The sequence below is a fragment of the Pinus tabuliformis genome, chromosome 6, assembly GCF_031772625.1.
Source record: "Pinus tabuliformis cultivar Carrire ecotype Pingquan chromosome 6, CPIR1, whole genome shotgun sequence".
NCBI lineage: Eukaryota > Viridiplantae > Streptophyta > Pinopsida > Pinales > Pinaceae > Pinus > Pinus tabuliformis.
This window is the reverse complement of record NC_142292.1, coordinates 547853683-547867670: the sequence shown is the minus strand read 5'-3', so window position 1 is coordinate 547867670 and position 13988 is coordinate 547853683. Positions and strand designations below refer to the sequence as shown.

Sequence of the window (13988 nt, the reverse complement as noted above, 5' to 3'; positions counted from 1 at the left end):
ACAATATAATGATCCATTTCGGATCAAATCATTATAACATTGTGGTCGGAAAATCAACCCCATCAGGGATGGATACCTCCGCAGTTAATTTTTCTTGTGTGATACATCTCTTTAATTCCATCGCATCCTTGCTCTTATCCATCACCGACCATGGTGCGACCAAACCTATGTGCCTGTTCTTGCAACTCCAATTCACCAATATATCGGTTGCTCTATTTCCTTCTCGTCGTGTGTGTATTGGAATAACATAATCAAAGTTGTCCAACAAAACTTTTATGTTACTCACCACTTCATGGAGTTGATAACTATGAATGTGCTTTTTTGTTGCATGCCCTTGTAACAGTTTAGAGAATGTTTGTATAACTAGATACAAATCACCATGAACTTGGATGAGTCAAAAACCTTCTTGTGTAGCGATTCGTAATCCCCTCTCGAGTGCCATAAATTTTGTCAGGTTATTTGTTAATATACCACATGAGAAGGCATAGACATGTATTGGATCAAAATATTCATCTATGAGAACCCCCCCCCCCCCGTCCTCCATAACCTGCTAAACTTGGATTTCCTTTTGACGCCTCGTAAAAGCTTAATAGAATGAAATGTAGAGGAGGGTGCGTGAGCAAACTAATGTTTTTTTTCCTTGTTTTCTTTTATGTTTGTAGGAATAGAGACACACATATCAGGTGAAAGATCAAGTCTTTTTAATATACTAGCCTCTTGTTCTTTCATTTGACAGTATTCCCAAAGATAAGGCGAAGTCAATATTGTTTCTCGGATGTTTTTTAAAATAGTTTCCTATAGAAACGATATTTTCCTTCCTTTCCCTTCAAAGATTCTCATGTTTCTCTCCTTTCATAAATTCCACCATGTAAAACCTATTATGAGATTCCACGCTCGTGAGACCACTGGATTCCTATACTTATGTTCATACCAATGCTTTGTCCATGATTTTGTATGCATGGTAGAAGGTAGTGAACACCCAAAACTTGTTGGAAAAAGTTCCACAATCTCCTAACGTAGGGGCAAGTGATGAGTAAATGATCTACATTTTCTTCTTCTTGTTGGCATAAAACACAATATGATGGACCCTTGAAACCCTTTCTTGTCAAACGATCCCAGGTTAATGAATGTCCCCATGCAATTAACCATAGGAATGTTGAAATCTTGGGCCATCCCGATTCTTTCCACATTGTCCTCCACATATTATTGTTGTTATATGGTTGGTCACTCAATAACAGAGAATATATTTCTTTCAGAGTAAATGTCTCGATTGATTTTTGCCCACAGAGAAAAATATCCTAATTGTATGAAACACGTATCCATTTGTTATCTAATTCTTTGAAATTCATCTCAATTATTGATAGTATCTAAGTTAACCCAATCATCCCTTCCATTCTGACATTTGTTTAGAATATTTCCATTAATCTACCTATATATCCTTACGAAAGAAATTAAAAATATCCTACCTGTTTCAAAATATCATTATATTTTCTTGCTAGCATAGGCAATAAAACAAATAACACGTATAAAGTATTAACACTCCAAATTATTCTATATTTAATTTCTAAAACAACGATTTTTTCAACGTAACTACAAAAGTGGAAACATAAATACAAATCTATTATCAAAAAGAGAAACTTGAAACATCACATAAAGTTTCGAAACACACACCATAAGTATACTCATGAATCCCTAACTTTTTAAGGTAATGTAAGATGGATACTTTGAATCTCTTTATTTTAAAAATTATAAACAGTTTTGGATGTAATTATATATAGTTAGAGTGATGGAAGCTCTTGGTTTTCTTCATAAATGATTGATACTTCGAACAAAAAAAATCAAATTTCTTTTTCACACTTTTGTAATGGGCAAGAGACTACAATAATCGTTACACTTGTCCATCCACAAAAATGTTATCTACATTTGAAATTTTGTTAATATTAAATAAAATTGCTTAACTTTTTCTATTTCTTAAAAAAAATTTAATAATAATTAATTTATTTTTTAAATTGCAGGGCAAACAAAATTGAGTTCACCTAATGCACATCAATAATTTGTGGATGTGGCCCACAATCTTGAAACGAGACAATAATTTGTGTATGCCACCAACCATCTTGAAACAAGACAATACACTTTGTGGAGCTTTCGGTGATTCTCGTTTGTTTTTCTTGGGATACCCTGACGTGATCCAAGTCAGTAGCCTTTGGGATTCTGAAGATCTATGCAGATTCTAGAATAATAATGTTTATGTTTGTTTTTCATGGAATTTCACTCTTCTTTCCGTTGGCTCCATCCCTTCTCACTCACCTTGTGATGATTACGCGCCGAGCCTTATCGCAACTTATCCCAACTCGGCATTAAGGAATTGGCTATGAGTGGAAGATATATCCGGAGACTCAGACACTTTCTACGTGGCTAGCGGATCAACAGGTAGAGTTAGTCGTTATTTTTCAATGGTGAGAATTGAGTCAAATTAGTTTAAATCTAATTCATTTAGATTTTCAAAAAATATCTTGTGCAGTTGTATTTGAGAATCTAAATTATGGAATTGAAAAGAAATTATATCATTTTTTGAGTTGTGCAATTGATAATGTAAGTTAATGGATTGCAAAATGGTTTTTCATGTTTTATATTCCATTTTTAAACTCATCGGATGTAAATGAATTTTTATTTATTTATTTATTTATTTATTTTATAAAGATTGTAATCCCTCGATCGGAGTGTGACAGGCAATGCAGGGCAAAGAGAAGAGATGCCGAATAGATGTCACGGCGGGCAAAGGAAAGAGATGTCGGCCAGATGGCACGACACGCAGAGGGAAGTGAGCTTGGACAGTGGGCACAAGAGCTGGCAAGTGGATGTGGAGAACTGGGCAACTCACGGCAAGAGCAGTGGGAAGTAAGAAGACAATAATGAAGGGCATTAATTGAAAGGTAAGTGGGTTCTCATCCCAAGACCCACACGAGAAGGGAAGGGAGGCGACCAACGGAGCAAAGCAAGTGGCAGATTTTTTGGAAGTGAAGTCGGGTAGGTGGAAGAGAAAATTAAAGGGAAAAGTGGCAAGGTTGAGGGGTATTTGCATGCAGGAAGCGAAGGTAGGACGTGCAGTTAGAGTTGGCAAGCGCAAAGAGTTGGGGGACGTCGAGCAACATTCGACCTTTGCTTGTAAAACCTGGTATGTGCTCCCTGCCTTCCCCTGCGTTGGTATGGAAAATATGAATTGGAATCTAAGACGAATTCTGATAGAAAGAGGAACAGTAATGAGTCTTGTTGAAGACTACTGGTTAATAATTATGGTTTTCCCTGTCGAATATAGAATTGAAGCATATTGGTTTCCTTGGGTTATTGGCCTGTCAACCTGGGGTGGGATAGACTGGATAGCTATCCAAGGAGGGGGGAAGGGACATTTGAACCTCGACTCAGGGTAGCTAGGTCCTGGGGCAGAAGGAGACTATTGGGTCAAATTGATTTCGCCAGTAGCGTCATTCTGAGCGGTTTCAACTGCATCTGTAGGAAGAATTTCTTTTGGTAGTTAAGGAAGGGTATATGGATTGGGAGGGAAGGAAATAAAAAGAACTGTGTGTGGCTTGGCGCAAACCCTGACCCTAGTGCACCCTCCAGCCCGACGATCTGGATGCAAACCCTTAGTACAGCGTCGAAGCAAGACCTGGAACGGGCTGGTAGAAGTGGGTGCAGTAATTGGTCCCACGATCGGGGAGGGGAGAAAGTCCAAATTTGGCTTTGGCTAAGTTTCACTGAGGGGATTGACTGGCAAAGGGTAGGACTTTCGCGGCCCGATGATAGAACTATCGTCTGGTGGGAAAGGGTAAAGCATTGTCTTGCTCTCTAGGGTGGCGAAAACCAGGAAAGAAAGACTTTTGGGAGACCGGTTGGCAGGGTTGGTAGCATAGGACGCTGGAGGCGCAGGGTGGTCTTGCGGGAGTCGGGCAGAGGGGCAATTCAACTGCTCATGGGAAGCAACCTGGAAGATGGAGTTGTCTCTATCTTGCAAACCTTTGAGGGAAGCGAGTGGAACCTGGGAGTCAACTGGGGTAAAAGCAATAAAGAGGGCATGGAGTGGATGAAAGAGACTGCACCTAAGCAGTCTCATCCGGAAATGGGGAAACATGCTGGGAATTTGGGAAGGAACAAGGCCAATTCTCAGGCCAAGTATCAAAGCAAGAATATAAGGAATTATGTCAAAACCAAGACCAAAACCCAGATCATAAATTACTATGTGTTCACCATGGAAAATTTAATTACGGTTCATAATGTCTTAATTTTGGTTTCTGTTATAGGTAGCTTAAACACCAGTGTGCATAAGACTCTAACGACACGACACTTGAACCACGCCAGTGAGTACCAGGCCCCGGTCTAGGTGTGTCATTCGGACAAGAAAGAAAGGAGCAGCGAGAAGACTCAGATGGCGAAGGAAGGCAACCAACAGGGAAGGAAAGGGAACAGAAGATCGGGAAAGACAGAGAAAAAGATGAAAGGCCTGGAGCCATCTGCAAGCAAAGATCCGAGGAAAAGAGGAAGGAAAACAGGAAAGGAAAGTATGCAGAATCTCATCAACGCCTACTATGTAGGAACCCCAGCTGAGGTGAAAGCTGTCATCTCTGAATGGGAAAGAGAACTAAATGCTAACATCGAAAATGAAGAGATTCAGGCAGAGGAATGGGAGACAATAGTCAAAGATCCAAGCAATACCAGAGGCCGCCAAACTTTGTTTCGGTAAACCATCCAACAGTATTGGGTTATGAAAAACATCCTGGCTAGAGCAATGACCACCTACAAGGAAAGAGAAGAACCAGAAGAGGACATACCAACAGAACCAAGTCTAAAGGATCTTCAGAAGGAGATACAGTCTGTCCAAATGCAGTTGTATCATAACAATCTCTGCCTGAATAGAGTTGAATAGAATCTCCAGACTATGATGCAAAGCGAAGTACTGGGGTCGAGTGCGAAAGCCTCGGCCCCAGTTGATTCTTCAGATGAATGAAGCAGTCCTGCTAGTTAAATTTTGTTTTGATGACGGTTAGCATTTACTTTTTCAGCATGAAGCATATAGAAGATAAGGTAGCCAATGTAGCATGGATGATTAGAATCACTTTGTTTAAATTTTGGACAGCGTTTGATGCAGACAGGTGGCCAACAGACCTGGTTTCTTGCGGGCAGGTTGAGGCCACCTATAGTTTTTTGAAACCAAAAACATTATTATGAAATATTAATAGAAAATGAGATCTACCAAGCTTACACATAAAAAAAATTAGATTGTATTATTTCACAAAATCAATTATTTCAGTATATAAGTTATTGATTGTTGTTAGTCTATTAGATGGGTAATGGTTTCAATTTGCCTAGTGGGAAACTATATTTTTTACCACTTACCTATAGAATAATTTATCCAAACCTTCAATAGTTTTAATCACTGCAACATAAATAAAATATCTATTACATAATCACAATACAAAAAACTCTCAGCAATCTTTTAACAATTAGGAATCACAAGATATAAGTCATGTCGGATCTTTGGCACTAGATCCTCTAGTAGCAATAATGTATGGGATACGATGTTCAATTTGAGCCGATCGAGCATCCATTCTCTTCATATACAATTGTTGGTTTCTCTCTTCATGTTTGACATCCTCGAGGCAAAGGCATTGTACATTTTAGCTTGTGTCCCATTAAGAACCCAACCCAAGAAGGTTTTCATTTGCCAATAGAGAGATAAGGCTTGAAAATCATGTATAATCCAATTTAATATTAAAAATAAAACTTCTCAATATTAGTTAATGATGCTAAACTCTATATCAATTATTATAAAAATCAATTTTGTGGCAAAAAACAGTGATGTAAAGAGGTTATTTTGGATTTAAAATGTTGAGTCAATACAATTCAAATGTTTCAAAATGTGTAGTTTACTTGTTCTATGTTTAGAAGTGTTTTTTGGTCGAATTTTCCAAAAAAAATGGTAAGGATTTGTTAGAATTGCAAGTTTGAGTTGTAAACTCTCCAATAGTGAGTGTCCAAAGAAAAAAAATGCTAAATTTATGTATACACTCAATATCACTAAAAAAAAATGTTTCACCAAATTCCAATCAACAACTTTAAAACATACCCAAAAAATTCTTTAAAAACTTAAAATATATATATATATATATATAAACTACCATTTGTAAACTACCATCCTCGTCACCCACTTCCAAAAATTCACCCGGGATACAACACCGTTTTCTTCCAAAAACATCACCCTGCATACAACACCATTTTTTCCGTTTGTAGCGCGAATCCAAAGTCGGCACAAAAGTATTCCTTACCGCATCGAAACTTGGCACGTGCAGTAGGCCCACACGACTCATCCAACCTCCATGCCATTTCACACCACTCGTTGTTGACCTCGGGAATCGTGCCCTCTTTTGACTGTTATCCTCTCTGTAAACATTATCTCTTCAATGTGGGGCGAAGGAAATCCTTGATCTCTGGCTTATTTTTAGTTATAAATGCGCAAGTCCCAGGACCTCCTTGATATCTGTAACTTGATCCGATATTGCGTGCAAATTTCCATTGGGTAGCGTAGTTCATTAATCTCGTTCCAGAAACTCCTTGATCCCTGTTACTAGATCTGGGGTTGCAAGCCACGTTCCATTGGCTAGCGTGATTCATTAATTTTATCCCACAATCTCTGTAACTTGATCTGGGATTGCTAGCCACTTTTCATTGGGTAGCGTGGTTCACTAACTTCTTTTCTATACTCTCAAAGGAAGCTACTCTGTAAGATATACAGATTTTGTTGTGTGCAGAGAGCAACATCAACGCCAACATGTTGGAGGGGAAGGCAGTAGTTGAGACATCAGACATGCCAGAGAAGATGCAGATCCACGCCATGCAGTGTGCATCGCAAGCTCTAGACTTGTATGATGTCTCTGATTACACAAACATTGCTCGTCATATTAAAAAGGTCAGTTATAATCCTTATTGTTGCTGTGTTCCTCACAGTGTTTATAGAGCAAACAATCTCACTTCATCTTTCGGCACCCTTTTTTTTGGGTCTGCAATGGGCTCTGTTTCTGTGCTTATGATTTGTTTTTTAGATGGGTTTATGAATTTTAGATTTTTTAGTTTACATAATACTTTATACCAGGCTATAAGCTACACCACACTTCATCTTTTTATACTTAAATTCTCTATTTTGAAAGTTTTCTTTTAATTGTGGTCTGTCAATCCAGTTACAATGAAATTTTCTCTCCCTCCCTCTCTCCGTCTGTGTAACTCAAGTTCTCCCTCTTTTACATAGCTCTCTGATAAAGGTAAAAGACCAACCAGATCTCTCCCTCTTTCACATAGCTCTCTGATAAAGGTAAAAGACCAACCAGATTCAATCTCGGCACCTTTATCTATAATAAAAATCAGCCTAGATTCATCTAACTCCAGATCTAACATGAGCTTAGATGGATCATAGTGAAAACTTCTTTTAAAGTGCAAATACGATGTGTAAATAAATTGATATCCACATAAATTAGTTAACATAGATAATAAAAAAATCCAGTATTGAAATATTTTTGAAAAATTTAAAGTAAGACACTCACACATTTTTTCTACTTCTAATTTATTTGAATGAAATTATATTATGTTATATGGCAACTAACTAAATATATATATATAGCAAATTAGTCTTTATTTTTTATTATAGCTAACATTACTTTTATATTTAGAAAGTACCTTATTTCTAGTTCACAAATGTTGAGCACTGATAAACTGACAGACTTACACATCAGAACCATACTGGATTGTAAAATAAATCTTCTGACCTTTCAGCTTAACAAACTAACACAGAAATATTTCATAAATATTTATATTGATAAAGATATACTGATTTTTCTTTTCTATTCTTTTGCAGGAATTCGACAGTTTTTATGGAGCTGGATGGCAGTGCGTTGTGGGGACGAACTTTGGCTGTTTTTTCACTCATGCTGAAGGCACATGCATCTATTTTTGCTTGGAAACGTTGAATTTATTGATGTTCAAAGGAGCTTAATTCATGGTCATCTCTGTAATCACTCTTTGTATTTCTTCTCTTGTGGATGAGTTTGAGAAGAAATAAAATGTGTTGTTTGTGTATAAAATGGATATCAGTTCAGGCCCTTGCAGTTCAGTTCTGGGATTTCACAGGAGAACGCTAGAAACACCGACTTTCAGAGGAGATCATATGTTATGAAGCATATTGTGTAAGATAGTGCCCACCAAAAAAGATAAAGTAAGCTGTATTTAGTTCAAGGGCTTATGCCATATCATTTTGTGCAGCACTAGAGCTATGGAGTAACATCTTCTGCTTAGAAGGTTGTATTTGGATTTTACAATTATCAGAATTTGGATTTATAATTCAAAACTTTAGTTTAATATAATTTTTTCTTATTATTTTATTCAACTTTTTTCCAATAGAGTTTTTCCATTACAATTTTATTGCTTATTTCAAGAGTATTTTGAAATTTAATTAACTTGAATAAAATTATTTGGTTATTATTTTATTTAACTCTTTTTCATCTAATTATCTGCTGGAGTTGTTCTATTACAATTTTATGGTCTATTTCAATAATATTTTGAAATTTGATTAATATAAATAAAACTAATTATTTGATGTAACTTCTGTTTACCATAAGTCTTGAGAGTTAAGTAAATTGATTGAATTCTCATCTTTAAAACACCTTATAAATAAAAATTCAACTTACCTTAAAAATTAGCTCAATTAATTAAATTCTCATCCCTAAAATACCTTATTATAAAATATCACAATTTCAAGTTCAATATTCCTTAATAATCTTTCCCTTTATCTCTAAATTAGAGTACATCGTTTCATGTTGTGCTTTAATTTTCTTGCACTCACCATCAATATTATGGGAGCCGACCGAATCCATTATTTTACTGCTCAAAAACTACAAATGAAGGCATTGGTGAAAACAAAATCGTGGAAGCCAGGTTCACTCCAGTTGGAGTGCACAATTTGAAGCACTGTTTAGAAACCTAGCCTATAGGTCCGTAACATAAAACAAGGAAAAACATCTTTCATTAAAGAATATTTTACATAAAAGAATAATATTTTATGTTTAATTTAATTTAATATTAATTTTCCGGATAAGGATTTGATCCTTGAGAATCACTAAAAGGAAAATAAAAAAGACAGCACATCGGTCGGTCACTTCTAGAAGGCGGGAAGTCCATAAATATATGTTTAGATAAAGAAAATATAAATAATACAAAAAATAATACAATTTTTTTTTATTAAAATGTTTTTAAAGAATCAGGAAAATTTAAATTTTAATTGATTTGATGTTTTTTCATTTCTTAATAAGGGTAAATTTTTTTAATATAATTAAATTTGGAAATATATAATAATTTTATTTAAAATTAAATGAATTTGAATAAAATAAATACTACAAATTTGATAATATATCTATCATAAATATTTCATAATTATAGGAAAAAATATTAAAATGTTTTTCCAATTTATATATTTTTTACAAATATTATATAATACAACAAATGTATTTCTTTATTTTATTCAACTCTAAGAAATCAAATTTTTTATAAAATATTTTAGTAAAATATTTTAATTCTTATTAACTAGAAGCAATATTAGATTTCTACTTATCATCATTACAATGTAGTTATAAGTTTTCTTGTTAATCTAATCATAGTTAATTTTTATCTCTCAATATTAACAAGGGTTAAAAAATAATAAAGACAAAGATTTCATTACAAAAATAAAACAACTAATAAAATATTGTATTGTTGAATGCCATCACCAAAAATTAAAAAATATGATTAACTAATATTATTTATATTAATATCTATACACTTTAATATATATGTTCATTATGTGAGTGTTTGATTATATATATATATATATATATATATGTATATATGTATATATATATATATATATGTATATATGTATATATATATATATATATATATATATATATATATATATATATATATAAGCTCGGTAAGTCCTTTTTCATTCATTAAAGTAAAAGCAGGATACAAACATGTAAAAGACGTTTAATGGCCTCAACATGCCCTATGGGAAACTAGGTCTGTTGGCCATCAGAACGCATTATATGCCATCCAAAATCTGAAAGTTTTATGTCTGTCCATCAATGCTTTATATGCATGTAAGTCTGTCCAACAGTTTCAACTAATATATCTACAGAATTCTATGGTAGACGACATATATCACTGTTAAAAACTAGAAAAATTCCACCACAATTAAACATAAAAACATTAACTAATCAGAAGACTCCACTGGAGCTTGGTCTCGTGCACTCGAAATCGATAGCTCTATTTGAGGGAGGCACTTAGTGTGCTCCTATATGCAGACAAGGCACTTGATTTGATGTTGAATTTGAACCTGGATCAATTGTATCTCTCTTTGAATTTCCTGCAATCCCAGGTCTGGCTCCCTAGCATGCCCCTGAGGGGCCATTATTGCTCTGGCCACCAGGCTCTTCATAATCTAGTAAAGGTGCAGTGTGTACTTGTACTATGTGAGACGGCCACAAGTGTTGCCCGGGTCTGGGACAAGATCCTTCCATTCCTCCACCCTGACTTCCACGCTACCCGATGGTTAAGATGAGTGTCCCAAGTTTTAATCAAATGTTTGACATCCATAGGTGTGCCTGAATCATAGGCCTGCATCGCCTCTTGAGTCTTTGAGCATCGGTGCCTCAACCGCTTATTCTCAGTGTTCTAACTAAGGGATATGTGTTCTCCCTTGCCTTCATGTACCTGCTACCATTTCCATGGCCTCTAGACCCCATCATTTTTGTACCCTGAACCATCCTATACAGAACATTGTCACGTTGAGCGCAGCTAAGCCGGTCCAGAAGCCCCACCATCAACCCGAGCCAAGAAATATTCACACAATCACATAAGACATTAATATTACAAATACCTGTTATATAATCATTAGAGAGGGTCACAAGACAATCAGGTTCCAAGTTATGCCACCAAAAAAGAGTCCAATTCATCTCATGTGGGTCGCTCCATCGTATATCAACTCGGTGAAACACCCAGTAAACCAAAAGGCCATAGAAACATCCTCTACGCATGCAACAACAACCTTGAATATTATCACCATTGAGGAGTTCCTCATCATACTGAGGCCTCAACCAAACCATGCCAGAAGACACAAACAACCATAACAGACCCTTGCCCAACCAAATTTGTAGTGAAACCCATCGCTTGAAAAACCTACTACATTTTTTAGGTTGCATGGAACCTGACCTACCCCAACACCCCTAAACAAAGAGAAACATGCCCATGCGGGAGAGAATAATGTTGAACATAATTGAGATGGGGATAGAAATAATTTACTTGATACACACACACACACACACACACACACACACACACACACACACACATATATATACACACTACCCCGACACCCCTGAACAAAGAGAAACATGCCCATGCAGGAGAGAATAATGTTGAACATAACTCAGACCCTGAACAGAGAGAAACATGCCCATGCGGGAGAGAATAATGTCGAACATAACTGAGCCGGGGATAGAATTAGTGTACTTGATATATATATATCTTCATGCCATGACACTCTATACAGATGACTACAATACTGAACTAGACCAAGCCATCCTATATATATATATATATATATATATATATATATAACTTCATGCCATGACACCCCATACAGATGACTACCATACTGAACCAGACCAAGCCATCCCATAACCCTGACATTTTTGTGACTACGACACACATTCTTCAGGCCCAGAGGGGAGGTAAGAGAAAAAACATACCCAGTATTTCTTTCCATTCTTTCTGATTGCAGTGACAGTTTCGACGAGCATCACATACATCACATCCACAAACTCACCAGCACAAAACACCAACACCACAAAACAATCCAACTGAATCTTCCTAAGGGAGAAATGCCCAACGATTGAGGTGTTGTCCACCAAAACAACTGGGCAGGGTACCGCTTCCCTCGTGGGACCTTTTTTATCACACACCATGTGTCCTTCGTCTTAACTCCACCCTGTTCTCACATGCATGTCTTATCTCCTAACACTACTCCCATCACCCAGATCCCAAAGCGGATTGCCCTTCCTTCTCTCACCCTGATCTGGGGGGGCTCGATTGCCCTCCACATCTAGATTTTGGGTTTGATGATGGTCATGATCCAGAATGAGTCAAAGAGACTCCAAGTCCTCTCGATGTTGAATATTCCTCCATTGGGAGTCAATAGATTCACCCTTATGTTGGCATCCCCAATTGGCAAAAAGTTTGCTGCCTTGTTTCCTGATCTGAGGACATGAGATGGAATGATGTAATCAAAGTAGGGCAGGATTTCACTGATCTCTTGGACAAGATGGGTTGTCCTCCAACTTTTATTGATCTTATCCCATCAGGTTCCATGGTTCAGCTGCTTTATAACTTCAATTACCATTCTGGAGTCCCCCTTAATTTCTAATTTTTTAATTTTGTCTCTTCGGGCTATGAGAAGACCATGCTTGATTGCATTAAGTTCAACTTCATTATTCATGGCATATCCACAATTTGTTGCATAAAGATGGAGAGTGTGGCTTTGTGAGTCTCTAAACAACCCACCGAATGTTGCTTCCCTTGGGTTCCCTTTAGACGCACCATTAAAATTCAACTTGAGGAAGCTCTCATGAGGGGGACGAAATCTGGATGGCGAAGTACAAGGTGGGGCTAGGGGTTTCCATGACTCTGGAGCCAACATTTGAGGGGATAAGTTCAAAGTAGCTAGAATCTGGGCTTCCTACAGTGCTACCTCCCAATCATTAGGGTGCCACCTCTCAGCTAGAATAGTTTCCATTATATTTTGGATGGTTCTTTTCCATATCTCCTCCCGAGGGTTTATTTTATCTTTAAACACTCGTTTATTTCTCTCTTTCCAAATTGCCCACAGAAGAAAGCCCAGGGCTAGATTCCACGCCCTATTTAGAACTGGGCTAGAAAACATACCTTGCCTCCATACTTCAATGGAAATTTTTATATTGGTTGCGTCTCGGACGAGACGTCCAAAAAGTTTCCCTATGTTTCTCCACATATGCTCCGCTAGTGGACATGAGTTAAGGAGGTGTTCCATGTCTTATGCATTTGCATCACACATATAGTATTTTGCAGGGCCTTGAACACCCCTTTTTTGAAGTTGATCCCAAGTTAAGATACGTTTTTGACACACCAACCACAAGAAATATGTAACTTTCAGCCAAAACTTACCCATCCATATTTTCTTCCAGATCGGGTTCTCCTGTTCTTGATGTTCCTCCATAGCTAACCTGTAGGCTTCCTTGATCAAGAACATCCCCCAAGGTGTATACCCCCATCTTAAAATATCTAGTCTGTACCTGGTAACTATGTTTCTCGAGGCTAGCTCCTTTTTGAACACTTCCCATTGGATTTATTTAGGGGCGTCCGTCCAGTCTTGTATATCCTTCCACTGACACCATGATGTGTGTTGGTTTGTCTTCCAACACTACGCAACGGTCTTCAGTTCTAGGTGTTGGTAAACAAGAAAATGTTTGATAGATCTTATCGGCTAAATAGTTTAGGATGTTGCTGCCAAGAATCTTTCCAAAAGAGTGCCCTTCTTCCATCCTTGATTTCCCAAAAGGTGTGTGACCGAATAAGGTCTTTGTTCATCACTGCAAGCTTCCATATTGATGACCCTTTTGGGATGTTTTGAATCCTTAAGATGTTTGTTGCAAAAGATGGCATTTGATATTTTCTCATCCATATAGTCTTCCAGAGGTCAGATCCCCCTTGAATCCATCTCCACCACAGTTTCACCCCCATTACTTGATTAAGGATGAAGGGGTCTTTGAGCCCTAGACCTCCTGAGAGATTTGGTTTGGTGATGATGTCCCAGGCCACCAGGGACCATCTTTTTTCTTCCTGAGTGCCTTGCCACAAAAACTTTTTGAAAATGTCCA

At 37.0% G+C, this 13988-nt stretch overlaps 1 protein-coding gene across 1 annotated transcript; it reads left to right on the top strand.

Annotated features, from left to right (window-relative positions):
- The first annotated feature begins 6442 nt into the window (after window positions 1-6442).
- Window positions 6443-8428, top strand: LOC149259682 (uncharacterized). Its single transcript, XM_089418928.1, has 2 exons — window positions 6443-6961; window positions 7901-8428. The coding sequence occupies exons 1-2, from the start codon at window positions 6824-6826 to the stop codon at window positions 8036-8038; spliced, it is 276 nt and encodes a 91-aa protein (XP_089275054.1). The 5' UTR covers window positions 6443-6823; the 3' UTR covers window positions 8039-8428.
- Window positions 8429-13988: the final 5560 nt, after the last annotated feature.

What these genes read in the sequence shown, in the direction of transcription:
- LOC149259682 (XM_089418928.1), top strand. Translation starts at nt 6,824, where the DNA reads ATGTTGGAGGGGAAGGCAGTAGTTGAGACATCAGACATGCCAGAGAAG. An exon ending in TTGCTCGTCATATTAAAAAG is followed by an intron (nt 6,962 to 7,900) that starts GTCAGTTATAAT and finishes ATTCTTTTGCAG; the next exon opens with GAATTCGACAGTTTTTATGG.